The sequence below is a fragment of the Balaenoptera musculus genome, chromosome 7, assembly GCF_009873245.2.
Source record: "Balaenoptera musculus isolate JJ_BM4_2016_0621 chromosome 7, mBalMus1.pri.v3, whole genome shotgun sequence".
NCBI lineage: Eukaryota > Metazoa > Chordata > Mammalia > Artiodactyla > Balaenopteridae > Balaenoptera > Balaenoptera musculus.
This window is the reverse complement of record NC_045791.1, coordinates 110,331,021-110,349,355: the sequence shown is the minus strand read 5'-3', so window position 1 is coordinate 110,349,355 and position 18,335 is coordinate 110,331,021. Positions and strand designations below refer to the sequence as shown.

The window sequence follows — 18,335 nt, the reverse complement described above, 5'->3', positions numbered from 1 at the left end:
TGAAAGAAGGAGGCCCTTGAGTTGTTATGGTATTTGGCTTTAACCCTTAGGATTTAGAGGATATAGCTAGTTAGAAAAAAAAAAAGATAATGACACTCACAAATTAAATTTTCTATTTATCTCAGCAACTCTGAAAAATTAGATAATATTCTAGGATTTGACAAACCAACTAATTCCTTAAAATATGAAAAACAAGTATTCCTTGCTCTCTGTCTCACAAAGGACAGCTAAGCCCAGCCTTCACCAAATCAGCCTACCGTCATTAATTTCAACATATGCTCATGCTTTTTGTTGATATCATAAGTTAACATATTAATTCCAGTGGTTCTTAATGAAAGCCCAAATAAGATTCTACCCTTTTCTGAGGTTAATGAAGGTTTTTAATTCTCAAGTGGAGTAACCGTGTCTTTTCCCAATCAGCAGAAAACAAATGAACATAATTTTCTTAAAATCCTTGATACTTGGAACTATTTCTCTCTGGTGTTGCGATAACAAAATAAGAATGAAGAAATGTATATTAACAGGAAAATCTTGAAGCATCTAACTGTGCTTTGTCCAAGCATGCTGGGTCTTTCGTAGGCAGGTTTTTTCATGGTTATGATTTTACCTTACATTCAAAACACACAAATGTCCTCCTAGTAAAATTGTCTCTAGTTTACATATTGAAATTGTGCATACCAATACTGCAAGTCCCTCAGCAAAGAGCATGGTATTCTTATTCTTAGATGTTCGGGCTTCCAGGGCAAGTGGAGAACTATTGTTTTTTAAAAAACCACACACAGGGCTTCCCTGGTGGCGCAGTGGTTGAGAATCTGCCTGCTAATGCAGGGGACACGGGTTCGGGCCCTGGTCTGGGAAGATCCCACATGCCGCGGAGCAGCTGGGCCCGTGAGCCACAACTACTGAGCCTGCGCATCTGGAGCCTGTGCTCCGCAACAAAAGAGGCCACAATAGTGAGAGGCCCGCGCACTGCGATGAAGAGTGGCCCCCGCTTGCCGCAACTAGAGAAAGCCCTAACACAGAAACGAAGACCCAACATAGCAATCAATCAATCAATCAATCAATCTTTAAAAAAAAAAAAAAAGAGCCTATTAATTAAAAAAAAAAACCCACACACACACAAATATACACATACACATGTATAACATGTATATACCATATACTAAATATATATACATACACACACACACATATTCTACCATTCTTACATATACCATATGTATATCCTCCCGTCCTTACTTATACCATTTATATATATAGTCTACTATAATTATATATACCGTTTATATACATATGCCTGTGTATATATATATTCTCCCATTCTTACATATACCATTTACATGTATATTCTCCCATTCTTACATATACCATTTACATGTATATTCTCCCATCCTTACATATACCATTTATATATCTCCATATTCTCCCGTCCTCACACACAGCGTTTACATATGTGTACACTCCACCCTTCCTTCTCGCGCCAGCACGTACTTTGCTCTTCTCCTCGCACTGCCGCTTGGACTCAGCCAGCTCCTCTTCAAGCTCCAGCATCATGTCCTTCAGCATATCGACCTGGTACATAAAGTTTGTCTTCTCATTGTCTAGCTGAGCGTTGGAAACCATGGCCTTCTTATATTTTTCTTCAACTTCTGCTAGTGAGTCCTGCAGAAAATAGGTCATGTTTTTGAAATTGTAGTAAGGAAACAGAAACACAGATTAGTTCAGTATTTTTAACAAAACCTCCAAAAACGCAGCCCTAAATTTAGACTTTATTTCTTAGAGCAAATGAATCAGAAGAAGAAACACATGGCAATTTGAAATGCCCCAAAAGTCCCCCTTTTCAATTTGCTCCAATTCTCATGACTCAGGAAATTAGTTATTAACTGCGCCTAGGGATGAAGATAATTTACAGTCATTAGGACAAGGGGGACGCTGGGTGGAAGGGGCTCTGGTCACAGAGGCAGCAGAGCCCTGGTTGTGGGGATCTGATTCTGTAGCCCGTTGTACAGGTGTCTGAAGTAACCACTCAAGACACGTGACCAGAACCTGGGACAGAGCCAGCGCTGGGGAGGGGGAGTAGAACTCCTGCCACCAGCGGCCCACTGTCCCCATTGGGGCTTATGAACCAGGAAAGGCTGAAGTGGAAGTTCACATGTTCAACCCATAGGAAAACTCAGCAAGGTACACAGGCCTCACTGGGTATGTACCGGAAAGACAAAGCTCATTCTTTTGAAAAGCCAACCAGGGAAAGAGGCCTGCAAAGTAAACATGCCCCCCTCAACCCCGGGGCTCACACAACGGCAGGGCAGGCAACAAGAGTACAGCAGCGTGTGGATCCCGAAGCACAGGCCAGCGGGAGACGACTCTGGGAGAACAGAGAGCAGCATCCCAGGTGCAAAGGACCCTGAGCTACAGAAAGGCGGGCAATGGCGGGTCGGGCGTGTGTCAGGTGCTACCAGGAGGCTCTGCGGAGACCAGCGCTGCTCTCGCCTGCACTTGCAAACCAGGGCAAGGATTTCAGGTGGGACCAGTGACTCCTGCGCTGCTTCCATGGCTCTCTTTCCAACTCCAGCAGGAGTTGAAAGCCAGAATCTTAATTTTCCCCCCTTTTTAAAGAGCGGTGACAAATAGGAAACTGATTAATTAGTCATGTGATTTGGTGCCCCTGGGATACTGAACTCAGACTGGTTTGGGGGTACTTTCTCAGGAGCTGAAAAGGAAGGAACAGATTTACCATCTCTTGCTAGACTCATGAGCTGCCCGAGCTGCCCTGTGAAGCCAGAGAATAAAGTCCCTGACGCCCCACCTCACTTCCAGGGAGCCTGGTAACTCAATTTCCTGGTCGGCACAATGCAGTTAATTCCACTTTCTACAAGTACCGTGTATTTACTCAAATAAATCCAAGAAGATACACATTCAGACATTGCTTCGGTTAGTAAAATGGCACAGTATGCAAATGATTTGTGTGTTTCAAAAGCACAGCAACAGAACTTCCTTATCGGGAGACATCAGGTGTTTTGAGAAGCAAATTAAGTTGAAGCACTCCTTGTATGTAAGGACTGCAAAAAGTGAAGAAAACCAAAAACCCTTCTTCAAGTGTAGGGTATGCTTCTGTGGGAAATGAGAAACTGTTTTTAAGCCAGGTGTGGTGGGGAGGTGAGTACAAGACATGCACCAGGAAACATGTTAGTAACATTTGCTAATGAGGAGTTACAATTTTCAAGTCTTGGTTTCAAAGCTGCCTTTGGGAAAACCATGAGCACACACACCCATGCTACTAGCACTCCTGCCACTTTGAGGTCTACAGTCTGGAGCCTCTTTAGAGCAAGCATGCAGTCTGAATGTCTTCTGTAGGATTTTTTAAAGTTAAGCTGGGTTAATATCATGAGTCCACACTTTCGTAAGCTGGTACCTTCATCTCTTTCAATCCCTGCATGTATTTGCCTTCTACATCCTGAATCTGGTCCTTTAACTCATTGAGTTCCTGGGGGAAATGGCAAAAAAGGGCAAATGATGTCAAAGGGAAAAATGGACAGAGACCACAAAGAAGGAGAGGCGATTCTCTGATTCTTTTCTACTTCTGGGCGGTTTCCTTATTTGAGTAGTTGGAGCAGCAATCTTCTTTTAACTTTTTTAAGTGTTAAAAGGAAAATAAGATGAATTTCAACACTACAAAGATGAAAATTTAGGTGTATCTCATATATGATATTTTCACACAATTTTATCAAAGGTATGTGTCTGCATATATTTTTACACAATTTTACAAAATAGGCAAATGAGCTTCTGAAAATGGAACAGGTTAATTTACTCATATTTAACAGTTCATTCAAGCTCTTTGAGTTCTGCTCTGTGCTACATACAGTAAGATACTGAAGACAGAAATCAGCAAAGCCTTGTCCCTGCCCTTACAGAGCCCAAGGACTCTACTTTCCCGTCTTGTTCACCGCCACATTCCCAGGGGCTGGTGTCTGGCGTGAGCTGGAGTTGCAATAAATCCTTACTGAACGACTGAATCATGCTCACAACCCAAGACCAGACACAGCTTATGACTGCAGCGAACTCTACTTCAAGGCGAGAAAGGATGACCAAAGGGCTGCAGGAGGCCGAGGGACCACACAGGGAGGGACATTCCAGGAACAGAAGTCAAAACATTGTTCTTATAAAGCACAGGAGTTGGAAGGTGTCTGCAGGGGAACCTAGTCCCACCGGACCTGATGTTTAAGCTCTTCTCTGGCCTCCCTGGCAAATGTCATCCATCTGTTCAGGTAGCACCAATGGAGGCTGGTTCCCTTTCACCAGTCTTCATTACGAGAAAGCTCGTCTGTAAATGAAGCCAAATCTGACCCGGAAGAGCCTCCCTGGCCTTGGTGCTCTCTCCAGAGGACACGAGGTCTGGTGACTCAGCCTTCCCTGTGCACAGTCTCCCTTTCAGATGCAACGTCCCTAGTTACTTTAACAAGCAGAGGCCCATTTCTCTGTCACGCACTCAGTGTTGAGGATGTAACAGAGAACAGTGTCCGCAGACCAGTGGGAGAAGGAAAAATCACTAAGATACCACGATGGGGTCGACTGAAGGCATATTACGCATATTACGAAGGGAAAGGAAGGGCACTCTGCAGGCAGAGGGCGGGGATGTGTGAAGGGCAGGGTGATACCGTCGGGAGCAGCGGGTAATCTGTGTCCAGCATCTTCCAACGCTGAGGGTGGAATGTCCACTCCTGATCTGTGCACAGAGGTGGTTGAGCGCCTCAGGGCAGCGTGGGGGGGGGGGGTCTCGCCCAGGTGTGCCCGGGGAGCTGAGGGATCCCAGCGCAGGCGTGCTGGCCCTACCGGGGCGGGGAAGTCAGGGGCGGCTCCCTGCAGGAACCAGAACCGGGCCCTATTGTTACTAGAACACCAAGCTTAATGGGAGGGAGGGGAGACCAGACCGAGAAGAAAGAGCTGGAACTTTACAAATTAAATCCTTTTTTACTTGAAGACTGATTTTCACAGAAGGTTTCCCTAGGTCATGCGTTAAGTAGAGAGCCTTACCTTGATTTCCCTAATGGAGGCCTCAGTGTCAATGGAGATGGAGGTGTCCCCGCTGCCCCTTCGAGAGGAAGTCCCACCCAGGGAGGCCAGTGTGGCTGCAGACAGGCCGGGCAGGCCTCGAGACCCCTACAAAGTGGCAAAGAGCAAGTGGGATTTCAGCCAAAACCAAAATTATTTCTCAGTCTACTATGATGGTACCTTTACTTGAATTCAGTTTCCAAACTGGAAAATCTTCGGTGGGTTTATGGTGAGCAACAAAAAGAGATTCACCTCGAGGGGCCTCATGGATGCTCGGGGTTTGTCTGGATTAACTGTAAGCTCCATGGCTGGGCCCATCGTGAATTCCTTCACTGTTCTGCAGGTTTAACACACACTGGAAGTGGCCCCCCGGGGACCCCAGAGGTTGTGTGTTGCCTGGTGAGCCAGCCACTAGTCCTGTTCACCCCATGGTGAAATTCTTTATTAAAGATCAAGTAGGGCTTCCCTGGTGGTGCAGTGGTTGAGGGTCTGCCTGCCAATGCGGGGGACACGGGTTCGAGCCCTGGTCTGGGAGGATCCCACATGCCGCGGAGCAACTGGGCCCGTGAGCCACAACTACTGAGCCTGCGTGTCTGGAGCCTGTGCTCCGCAACAAGAGAGGCCGCGACGGTGAGAGGCCCGCGCACCGCGATGAAGAGTGGCCCCCGCTTGCTGCAACTAGAGAAAGCCCTCGCACAGAAACGAAGACCCAACTCAGCCATAAATAAATAAATTAATTAATAATAATAAAAAAAAAGATCAAGCAATATATTTTCTTGTTAGTTTCATCCATAAATTTCGGGACCCTCGTGGTTTATAGATGACACAATATAAAGCTCTACAGAAATTCCTTACCTTCTCCGTGGAGTCTTTTTCTGGTCTCTCTTCAACCTGGAGAGGAAAATGGACAAATGTTAAATACTTAAAAGCATTAAATGGAGAATCTGGATTTAGGGGGTAAGATAATAATAAAATAAATCATCAGCTTCCTTTGTGATTTTAAACACTCCTTTGCCATGAGACTCTCAGATACGCTGGTGTCACAGCGGTGGCCCATGGGCAGCTCAGTGAGCCTGGTTGAATTTCGCCATGTGGTTTTTCAACTTTCACAACTTCCACAGGAAGATGATTTGTGAATGAACTGAATCTGAACAGGATGACTTGACCAGTTTCTACGTGTGTGCAGGACACAGTGTGGGACAGGACAGGCACCAGCCTCGTTCACCCACCACGATTACTATGATCGGAACGTGAGAATACGACCAGGGTTCTGGGGGCTGGAAGATGCAACCACACAGAGTTGTAATTTTGACTATCACTAAACTTGGTCTCCAAAGCAAGAGAAAGCAGTGGAGCCAACTGCAGTTTTTCCACTGCTCCTGAGTAACTGAGTCAATGTGAAAATTCTAGTTTAAACATTTTGAGATATACACCCAGATGTGGGGAGCTGGCTAGGGGTGGGTGACGGTACAGGAGAATTTGCTGGGTGAAAAGGGGGACCCCAAGAATTTGGCTTTTCAAAATCTTTCCTGTTTGGACTGTCTCTGAATCCTCTCTTTTCCCTCCTGCAAGCAGGGGTCTCTGTGGGACCCCCAGCAGCCTGTAGAGCCCCAGGACAGCACATCTGCTTCAACCCTATGGGAGACCCTTGCCCTGTGAGGGTCTGTTGGGGTCAACAGTCTGAGGCTGCACTGGTGCTACTTCTTTCTTTGATTAGCATCCAACGAAAGGCCAACTTTCTCTTCTTTTTTTTTTTTTCGGCACATTGAGGGCTCCTTTCCGAAAGCCCATGGGAAAGGTCCCAGAGGGCGAGAGAACCCTGCACCAAGTTGTCTCCAGGCTCTCTGGATTTTCCCATCATGCCTCCAATCCCACCTCCTGTAGCTCAGAGGTTCTTAAATTTGATGGCCAGGGAGTCAACTGAAGATGCCCGTGACGGGTGGGATCACACCGTTGATTCAGGAGACCTCATGAGTGAGCTGGGACCCTGCAGTCACCCTTGACTGCTTACGCCACAGACCATCCAGACTTCAGGTGGACAAATCCTAACGGGTCTGGGTCCAAGGCCACCACAGAGCGGCTCACAAACAGGTCAACTGCCCACAACGTCGTCATGCACGGGGCGTGTGGGTGCAGGCGCTAAGCACAGGTCAGGATGCCGTAATGGCGGTGATTTCCTGCAAAGACGAGCACTTCCTGTCCTCTGCCCACCCTGGGCCCGTGCTGGGCTGGATGCCCACATCCTCACCATCCTGTACCCCACCAAGAAGGCTCACTGACTGCCACCTTCTCTCCTTCACGCTCCTCGAACCTTCTTTGCAAGGGCAGGATGCCTGAAGTAACCGCTAGAAAAACACAGCAAAGTGTGAGAGCTAATCAGCCGACCAAGGGGATCAGATGGAATCGTACAAAATACTTGATTAATTCAAAAGAAGGCAACTTCTGAAACCAGCTCTGAGCTCAGGAGAGTCAAGCTCAAGGGTCTTCTGCTTGACAGATCCAATTTGGCCCCCGGCTCTGGCTCCCAAATCCACTGCATGTGGTCTCACGCACCCAGTTCACATCTGGGTCTTCAGCAAGGACTTTCTACTCTCAGCTAACCAGTCTCCTTCTTGTCCTGAGGAGACGACATGAAGGAGCTGCAGCTCTCAGGCCAGCGGGATGACCCGCGCTGGCCTCACTCCCAGCTTGCTAAATAAGCCCCTGGGCGGGTGGGGCTTTGGATTCTGGCGTTCCCTCCGCCCAGAGGACTCTCCTCTCCACTGGGCCACAGCCGGCTGGCCTCCAAGGACAGGAGACTTCCAGACACTCTTGGCCACGTGCATCCTTTTTCACTCTTGATGTGGCAGTCATAGCCCGTCAGATAAAGACAGCTCACTCACAACCATATCGCACACCATCTGCCATTTGTTGGCACATGCATTTAGCATGTGTAAACTTATATATTTTTTCAGATGTGCATGTCACACCAGCCTAACTAGATATTCTGGAACATCTGTAGATGGCCTACAATTGAGATGGTTCTATCTCATCCTCCTTGGCAGAGCCCCAGGGAGCCCCGGACTGATGTTCTGAGTCATGAGGATGATTTTAGCATTTCAAGTGTGGGTCTCCTCTCCACTTGGGAATACAAATATTCCTGAAAATTTCAAATAACGAAGGAAAAGCTAACTGTCTAGCACGCGCTCTGCTGCAGAATCCATTCATTAGATCTCCTGGACACAAGGTCTTTACTCCCTAGAACAAGTTAGTTTACAGAACAAATATTAACGAGATGAAAATAAAGAGGGTAATTTAACTGTTGGTGGAAAGGGAAGATTCAGTTGAACAGGCTATGAAGCTACCGTGAGAAGCTTGTTGCTGTTTTGCTCTGCAGTTTAAATAGTGTCTTTCCTGACTGTTCATCAGCAACAGATAAATATTGCCTAGAGAAATGAAGCTCCAGAAATCCTATGTTCACCTACAGAGATATCCGTGCCCATAAAAGAAGGACCCCACTTTCTTTTTTGTAGTACTTCTTGTGAGAAAGACGAGAAGAACTATACACCAGACCCCAAAGCACTGGTTTCCTGGGGGCCTTTAGCATAGCTTTGTTCTGCATTGTCTCACCATAAACACAAACACTGCTTTTGTAATTTGCAAAACACCAAATAAGGGAGAAAAAACCCTAAAACCATAGCTTTCTCTTTAGTTTAAAGAAAGTTTAAAAGTAGTTTGAAAAAAGCCTTTGTTCTGAAATAGATAACGCACTCAGAATGTGAAAATTCAGGACATGTTTTTAAGTAGAGACCACAGAGGGAAAAATTAAGCTCTCAATGAGAGTTAGAGCCAATCTATGCTTGACTATTGTTTCCAATCTGTATTTTACGTATCAGGGTGACTGACGTTTGTCTGTTTTCTGAATGACAAGGGACATGTGTATTTGTCAGCCTTCCTGCAACCTAAGAAGTACGCAGAGCCCCATGGAAAGTGGTGCAGTTTTGGTTGGGGGAGGGATGGATTGGGAGTTTGGGATTAGCAGATGCAAACTATTATATATCAAATGGATAAACAACAAGGTCCTACTGTATAGCACAGGGAACTGAACTATATTTAATATCCTGTGATAAACCATAATGGAAAAGAATATGAAAAAGAATATATATATGTATAACAATCACTTTTCTGTACAGCAGAAATTAACACAACATTGTAAATCAACTATATTTCAATAAAACAGAAGGAAGGAAGGAAAGGAAAGAAGGAAGGCAAGGCAAGGAAGAGAAAGGGAGGGAGGGAGGGAGGGAGAAAAGCCGTGCAGCAGCATGGAGCCATTGCAGCCCCACCGGATGCCACTAGATGGCAGCCTGTGTCGAGCAAAGTGGGACCCGCCCAGGGAGCCTTGGTCAGGCAGGCACCCCTCACTGCCCCTAACAAAGAACAGATAAGTAACCCTGATGGTGAGTTTAATTTGACATAAAGCACAGTACTTTATCTCTGAAAATAATATACAAAGAAACAGAATAGATGGAAGGGTTTTTAAACACTGTCGTTTCTGCTGCATGATGTGACCCAGGGCACGCCGTGGACCACACGTGCCCCAACACACTGCAGCCCACGGCAGCACGGGACCCGGACGAGCCACGGGACCTCGTGGACATCGTCTTCTTATCCGAGGAAGGGCGGCAGCACCACAGATCTTGCAGCCTGTTAGCCTTCCTACTCTCATTTACTGAGCAATACTAAACGTTTTAGGTCAGTGTGAAAACTTTATAGTAACAGGCTTATGAAACATGCAAACCAGTATTTTATAATCACAATGGAGTGTATAAAAAGGCATCTTTTAAAACCTACGGGAGGTAGTCACTTCCAAAAAATTTCTGTGAACTTTTAAATTATGGCAACTCTTCCTTTCAAAACCAAACACTTAACGTAGCACGTTAAATATTTTATTAATTCCAACCTTCTAAAATCGTGTCTAAATGAGCATACTATTTAGGCTCACTTAAATATAATGTCTGGTGAGGTTTCAAACTCCAAGTTTTCCATATCACCATCCGGCTTGCCCACCTTCCTCGAGACAGAGTACAGTAGGTGGGCGTGGGAAGACCCTAGCAAAGGGGCCAGGGACAAAGGGACTTTTCCTCGTGGTGCCCCAAGCCCCAGATGGGAAATAGGATCACGGAAGCAGTGTCATCATGGGGTCCCTCTTGAGAAACCAACTGACAGTACTGGACGCTGCTCAGAAAACACCCATTTTAAGGGTAATTTTCCTTCAGATACAAACAGCAGTGGAGGCTACAATTAGAATGGAAATTTCTGGTTTTAAATCCGATAATATTGACCTCATCCTGAATGACTGGTCCTTGAACTCTTGTATTTATAATTCAAGACCTGTTTTTCCACCTGGTTCCTGCTTCCACCTCTTCACACGACACAAAACATGAGTCATTACAGTCTTTTGTTTTTCTAACTCAGATGGGGCTGAGATTCCTGTTCACCACCAATGCTTCTCTGAAAACACACTGGCACGTGAACCTGGGCGCCACGCAGGACACCCCTGACCGGTGCTTCCGTGACCCTGCAGGTTCACCGGGTTCTGAGGCCTGATGACACAGCTGCGTCGGCCCCTCCAGGAGAGGCCCTCTGCCAGGCTCTTCTCCGGGCCTGGATTACCCAAACTCCCGAGTCCAGCTCCCTGGAAGTATCCTGCCTTCTTCCCTCGAGCCGGTGCTCTGAGTTCTATACTGTATTGCGCCCATTTGCTAGGGTCTGCCTCTCCAGCCTGTGGGTCTGTGAGGGGAGCAGGTGTGTTCCTTCACCACTGCAGCCCTGTGCCTAGAACATTCGATAAACACTGGCTGAATGAACGGACCCCAACTTCCTCAAGAGGAAGATTCTGGAGAAGAAAATAGGGCTCACCTAAAGAATGTGAAAAATGAGATGAGGTCCAACAGCGTATGCCCTTCTGAGATGGGGCGGGCACCCTCTCTGCTCCCCACGAGGCTGGAGGACCCGGAGGGCGGGGCACACTTCGCGTCTTTGGATGCTGAGGTACCTTTATTTTCTCAAAGTGGGACAAGCTATCATTTCCCTCATTCTGGTTACTTTTGTTCTCGGACAGCGCTCCCCTCGCCCGCCCCCTGGGGCACCAGCCTACATCCCACACCCAGAGCCTCCCAGGGCTGCCCCTGCCCCAGCTCGTACTTCCTCCCCGGAGAGGCCCCTGCCCCCTGCCCTCACCCGTACCACCCCCTGGAACCATATTCCTGATGCATCACCAGGCGGGATCGTTCTCCCCGAGCCACAGTGGACAACACTCACAGCCCTGGAAAACTCGGCCAGGAGAAGCAGGTTATCAACCCAAATCTTTTCTTGTTTTTGTTTTTCAAGCATATCATTACTCGTCTTTCCAGGTGGAGTTCAGGAAGTCTACGTGCCTGGCCAGGTGTCCCCAGCCCGGAATGAGAGCTGTGACATCTTAACCTGGGTCTTGGAACTCCCTGTCTGCTTCCTGCTCTGCGTCCTTCTGAGAGGCCAGGCGGGGAGGGTCACTCACCCCGCGGGCCTCTCCCTGGGCACCGCCTGTCCCTGCAGCTCCTCCCTCCCAGGCAGGAGGACCAGGGGAGTCTGAGCACAAGCTTCCTGGCCTCTTTGCAATCAACAAGGCCAAATGCATCCACTTACACTGTTCGTCTCGCAAGCCCAAAATGCAAATTCCCAGCCCTTTCCAGGGGTGTGACTGTCCAGGCTCAGAAGACAGAAACGGGGCAGATTCCGTGGAAGAGGACTGAGGTTTGGAAGCACAGAGGAGAGGGTTCACTCCGCTCCGTCCTCCAGACTCTCCGCAGAGGCCAGGAGTGCTGCCCACGTTCCATCCTTCAGAGGACCGGGAGCCACCATAACCGCGTGGAAGTGCCCTGCGCGGTACACAGGTGCCTCTGCCTCCTGAGGGCCACACCCAGAGGCGTCCTCAGCTCTGACGCCCCACACCCGCGTGAGGTGCCCGGATGCTGACCTCTGCTCACTAACCGCGCCACCCTGAGTCAGTCGACCTTTGTAAATGAGCAGCTGACTCAGGGGAGAAAGGAGGTGGAACCGGTGACCTGTGTGTAATGAACTGAAAAATCAGCTCAGGCAAGGCCCTGAGAGTCTTGCAAACCCAGGGCTCTCAAGGGACCAAGGGACGGTGGGGAGGTCTTGCCGGGCCCCCCAGTTACCAAGAGACCCCCGCCTCTCGTCCTCAGTCCCCAGGGACACGGGCACGATGCACGTTCACCTCTCGTGTCCACTAAACCCATTTTGTGGGAGTAAACTGTTGTCAGATTTAGGAAGCAGATGACAGAGGAATTCATATCTGGTTTCAGTCTCTTCCGTCCGGGGAACTAGACTGCGTTTCTATGCTGTGACTTCATCCTGATGCCGGAATAAACCCAAAGACGTCAGATCATCACGGGCCCACAGTTCCCTGCTTCGCTTGAGCTGCGCCAGGCAGGGAGCCCAGGAGGGGTCAGGCCTCAGCTTCTTCTGACCACCGTGAACTTTCATGTTCCCCAAAGTGGGTGCCAGAGAGCGAGCATTACGCCTGAGGACGAGGGCTCTCCACGTCGGATCTACCGTGGGAAAACGCCGATGACGCGCGTCGGAAACACACAAGCAAGGGCCTGAAGGCGGAGGCAGGCAGGCAGGCAGGGCCGCGCAGGGGGGCGCTGCTGACCTCGGAGCAGGGATCCCTCAGCTCACAAACGCTCCGCTTCAGTCCCGTCTGCCACGTGCAGAAGAAGCGACTCGCCAGGTTTTGAACACTGAACGTACGTGATATGGAACAGCTGGATATCTTACTGCCCCTGCTTGACTGGTCCTGGCTGGAGCAGTAAGCAGTGGGCTTTGTGGGGTGTCCGTCACCCCACATTTCCTGCCCCACCTGAGCGCGGTCAGGAAGCGGCTTCTCCTATTCCCCTCACTGCTGGGGGGCGAGGGGGCAGCTTTCAATTCCACAGAGAAACAGGCTCTCTTGTTCTAATACTCGCCTGCCTCATCTATTTTTTGTTTCCTCACCCTCGATGTGTAAATGGCGGAGAGAACATTTCTCTACTGGCACGAAAGCATCAGGGCAAGCCCAGTGACGAATGGCTCTGGCCTTGGCCTTGGAGTCAGGGAAAGCAGGGCAGCCGTGGGGGGACTGAGGCCCCCGATTCAGCAATACGGGCTCAGTCTGCAAAAGGGATCCATCCCTTTGTTTGCGTCGTCAGAAGAAGCAGATGTCTGCATTTGGTGTGAAGACTCCTGGCTTTAAAAGGCTGCATCTAATTTAAAAAACAAATCAGCAGCACCCCATGGGTGCATGTGTGCAAGTGGGCGACTCAGCCCCACGGCCTCTTCTCTGATGACCAGGAACACTTCCTGAATTTTAGACATCGATGCGTCTGACTGCGGTGTTGTGTCAGTGAGTTACAAACCACAGTCAAGCTCCAAGTTCAACTTTGCCCATCTTCGCCTTCTTCTCCCCAGGGTCTACGAGGGGGGGTCCTGGCCCTCGGCGCGGCAGCCCCCGTGGTGGAGGGCTGGCATGCGCACCGCTCGGCACACAGCCCAGGCCCTGTCCACTGAGCGTCCTTCCCTGGTCATTGTGTCAGCCCCCCATCCCAATGTCCCCCGGGCAGATGTGCCCTGCCAATCCCTTACGGTCAAGAGAACAATACAGTTGCCTCATACAAAGCATCAGATGCGGTGAAACTGTCTAAAATTCCAAAGACCATGGGGAAAACACACAATAATGAGACTTAAATGATGGAGACTAGGTAGCAGGGCCCCTTGCTTTCGGAAGCAGAACTTGGGTCATCTCAGGCCGGGTGACAAACAGGAGAGCAGCTCTGTCGTTTGTTTCACAGGCACTGAACAGAGGACCAATGGGACAGTGGGGGATGGAATAGAGCTAGGGGTGCTGTGGCACTCGCAGGCCGATACTTTATCCTAAAACACCGCTGGGCTCCAATAACAGGTAACGTTCCAAACAAAACGTTTAAAAGTGAACCCTTCAATCTAAAAGAATGGTACAAATGAACTTACTTACAAAACAGAAATTGAGTCACAGATGCAGAAAACAAACTTATGGTTACCGGGGGGAAAGCGCGGGGAGGAGGAGGAGGGATAAACTGGGAGATTGGGATTGACATATACACATTACTATATATAAAATAGATATCTAACAAGGACCTACTGTGTAGCACAGGGAACTCTTCTCAATACTCTGTAATGGCCTATATGGAAAAAGAATCTAAAAAAGAGTGGATACCTGTATATGTAGAACTGATTCACTTTGCTGTACATCTAAAACACAACACTGTAAATCAACTATACCCCAATTAAAAAAAAAATAAGTTAACTGGGACAAATACAAAAAAAGCCTTCAAATTTTTAAATCATAAAAACAACACATCCAGGCACGTGGCTACATTTCTCCCGCACTGCGCAAAGTTCCCTCCTCCCAGCGAGACCCCCCATCTCTTATGCGCCGTCAGCAGCTTCCTAGACGGTCCTTGACAAACTGAGCAGTGCAATTCTGATCTCACTGAATAGTCATTTTCTAAATTTGGAAGCATCTTCCCCGATCCTGTTTTTGCTTAGACCTGAAATAAATCATGGAAAGCCTTCCTACTTTCTCCCGGTCCAGGCGTTTGGAGGTGGAGGGGTCTTCTTAGGCGACAGAGGAGTGAAGGGTCCAAGGGGAGGGGGAGGGAGGGAGGGAGGGAGTGGACAGCAGCAAGAGCGAGAGGCCCACTCACCACTGGGCTGGCCCGCGCCGAGCTGGCTCTCGAGGAGGTGCGCGAGCTGGACTTGAAGTGGCCGCCGTGCTCCGAGGGCTGCCCACCCAGCTGGCCGCGGGACACGCAGACAGAAACAAAGGAACAGGTCAGCGAAGATGCAAGGAGAACGGAGGCCACGAGACAAAGGCTCCGGTTAGCTGTGAGGTCAGCCAGGCGCAGCCCAGAAAGGAAGGAGAGGTTAGTGCGGCCGGTGGCCGGCCCTGGGAAAGGAGGCTGGGTCTTCCCAGCACATCCGACATGTGGCCACTCAGAACACAAAACTTAATCACACTATCAAAAGAACACAGAATTCTTGGTTAGTAGGAAGAAAGTAACACAGAGCATCTGTTCAGCTGGGGTGTGGAGGACACCTAGTTTCTGCGCAGAAAAGCCTCCACGGTGAGGAAGAGACAGGTCTTGAGAACGTGAGCTGCCTGCCAGCACAGAAACTGAAGAGCGGGACGAGGCGGGGCTGGCTTTGGGGCAATGCAAAAGTTTGCTTCTCTACTATCTTTGCAAGTGAATACAAAATAAGATTTAGGGTTAACACAAAATCAGGCAAGGCTTTTTAAAGTGCCACAGGACCTTCTATTTGGGGGCCTGCGTGTACATCTGTCTGTCTACCCATCTACCTAAACTTTCTCTCTTCTAGTAAAGAAAACACCAGCAACTCGTGTATCTGGAGGCTATGCCCTCTTAACTTTGATTTGTATTCACATTTGTTATAGCCCTAAATGCATGTTCAGTTTAACAACAATAACAACAACAAAATCTAACCTTCCTATATGTGTACATATAACCCACATCCCCTTCCTCTTGCATCTCCCTCCCACCCTCCCTATCCCACCCTTCTAGGTGGTCACAAAGCACCGAGCTGATCTCCCTGTGCTATGCGGCTGCTTCCCACTGGCTATCTATTTTTCATTTGGTAGTGCATATATGTTCATGCCACTCTCTCACTTCGTCCCAGCTTCCCCTTAAGCCTGCCCCGTGTCCTCAAGTCCATTCTCTACATCTGCGTCTTTATTCCTGTCCTGCCCCTAGGTTCATCAGAACCCTTTTTTTTTTTTACATTCCATACATATGCGTTAGCATATGGTATTTGTTTTTCTCTTTCTGACTTACTTCACTCTGTATGATAGACTCTAAGTCCATCCACCTCACTACAAGTCACTTTGCTATACAGCAGAATCTAACACAACATTGTAAAGCAATTATACTCCAATAAAGATGTTTTAAAAAAAGTAGGTACATATCTGAAAAAAATCATAAAATAAAAGCACTTCATGAGACCTTAAAAAAAAAATCTTACCTTCCTCTTGAACAAGGCAGGGCGGGGGAGAGGGGGTGAGGGGAGGCGGAACTTGAACACCATTTAGGACCACAGACACTGGCAGACTGAGAAGCTGGTCTGAGAGGCCTGTGCTGACTGTCCTCTCCCCGCCCCCAGGCCCCCTGGAGACCCGCGGGCATCATTCCTACTGCAAATTATATGGGGCCACAAAACTTCAGGGGCGCTCGTGATCCTTATCGTAAATACCATCGTTTAGTTTGCCTGTTTTTCCACCAGAGTGGAATTCCCCAGGGCAGAGTCTGTGTCTATTTTGTTCCCTGCAGAATCCCCAGCGACCAGACGAGGCCTGGCACACAGTAGGTACTTGAGAAATACTTGTTGAATGAATCATTTCAAGTTTAGGCTGTAAATAGCCTTGGTCAAGATGAGCAAATTCCCCAGACCCATCTTGCCTGGACTCATTCCTATGTTGGATAAATATTTATTGTGTATTTACACTTAGGTGCAAGATGCTATTTCAGATGCACAGATAATACAGCTATACATACACTGTGTGTAAGAATCACTGCCACGTATGGCACATACAAGAAATCTACCAGCATTACTAGCCTCACCTTTTAGCTTTATTTTTCAAAATAGAGGAAAACACCTAACGTCAGCACTTTAAAGCAGAAGTATTTCGCCTTTGGGTTTGCTGATACAAGAGAGAGGAAAACTTCACCCTGTAGACAAATCCTACTGTATCCTATGTCATTCGAGTCCTGGTTTACGGTGCTGAGATATGACAGATGGTTGTTAATACGGTTTATCTCTGACCCAAGTTTCCCCAACTCCTGAGTCTCAAATCATCTGATCTGACTTGATCATGTGGAAAAGAATAAGTGTAAAGTCTGTGTCACTGTGGTCCATGTGGCACCTTTGGAGTCGCCCATACTTTGGAGTCAGCGTGGCTAATGTGGACTGAAGTATGTTACTCAACAGCAAGATCTGAGTCCAGGGTCCATCTCTTATCGGCCATGAGACCTTGCGAAAGTTACATATCTTGTCATCTATGTCATGAAGTAGAGACACTGACCACACAGGTTCTGAGGATTATGCAAGAGAATACAAGCTGGGCTTTTCTCAAGCTGTCACTTTCTGCTAGAAACAACTTTCACGGCTCCTGGACCAGGTGGCATCGGTGGTGATGACCGCTTCCCAGAGGGTCAGAACTAAGAAGGTCACTTCACACACGGCCAAGAGTCCTTCCTACAACATGCACACAGCTTACTAATGGTAAGGAAGGTACAGAATAGAAAGGTTTTGAAGCAAAACCGTTCTACTTTCAAGAACTAGTCATTTAATCATTTAACTGTAATTGTAATTAGTCCTTTAATTGTAAACACATACTGTGTCTGAGGTTAATTTCTTGGGAGAATGGAGATGGGGACAAGTCTCTGAAAGTGGGCTCAGGACTGTCTTGGGCAGGCCTGGGGTCAGCCTGGACTCAGCTCACAGTACTACAGGTCAGGACAGGAGGGACCCACAAGGCACAGTGTCCTCACATTTTTGTATGTGTATTTGTCAGCGGCCACAGCTCCTAGCTGCACAGAGAGCCTGGGGAGACAGCATTCCTGGGCGTGGGGAACTCCGCATCCCCGTGCAGGGCTATCCTGAGGGCTGGGGGTGGGGCGGAGATGGGAAAGGATGAGGGGTCAGTGAACCTTCCCTCCCACTAGGCCTGCTGATCTGTGGCTGGCACACAGCTGATGGCCCAGAGATCTCTTCTGAGGGATTTTACCCCGGGTTTCAATTTGTCCCATTTAATCCAGCAAACGCATGCTGTGCTCCTTCTGCAAGAGAGGGCAGTGTTAGGTGCAGAAAAAAAATGTCTTTTGATTCTCTTTTATTTCTTCGGTCTGGTGTGAGACCAGGGACGTGAGCCCTATTTTAGGCATTCTGCTGTCGGGACAAGAAGACCTTTTACTTCCTAACTCCCTAAAGCCATACCGCCCAGGCAGTTCCTACAGGAGGGTTTAAAGCACCAAATAACTGCTACACAAAAGAGCAATCAGCGATGCCTGTCACAGTGCCCCAAAGGTCAGGAATCAGCTACTTGAAAAAGTCCATCTACAGAGGCAACATGTAAAGAGAATCTATGAGACGTACATCCCGCCAGACATCAGAATTTCTGCTTTGGTGCTTGGGAAGATCCATTCTCTTAAAGA

The 18,335-nt window shown here is 48.3% G+C and overlaps 1 protein-coding gene across 45 annotated transcripts in view; it reads right to left on the bottom strand.

Annotated features, from left to right (window-relative positions):
• The window catches only part of LRRFIP1 (LRR binding FLII interacting protein 1), a 146,965-nt gene that overhangs the window by 21,724 nt on the left and 106,906 nt on the right, over nt 1-18,335 (bottom strand). For 25 of the 45 annotated variants that reach the window (XM_036857854.1, XM_036857863.1, XM_036857873.1 and 22 more), the window contains 5 exons: nt 14,814-14,903; nt 5,905-5,940; nt 5,032-5,157; nt 3,413-3,484; nt 1,492-1,662 (listed from right to left, as the gene is read on the bottom strand). In XM_036857854.1, the coding sequence (XP_036713749.1) occupies nt 1,492-1,662; nt 3,413-3,484; nt 5,032-5,157; nt 5,905-5,940; nt 14,814-14,903 (495 nt within the window). The remainder of the gene's footprint in view (nt 1-1,491; nt 1,663-3,412; nt 3,485-5,031; nt 5,158-5,904; nt 5,941-14,813; nt 14,904-18,335) is intronic. The other 20 variants (XM_036857876.1, XM_036857877.1, XM_036857879.1 and 17 more) reach the window with 3 other exon arrangements.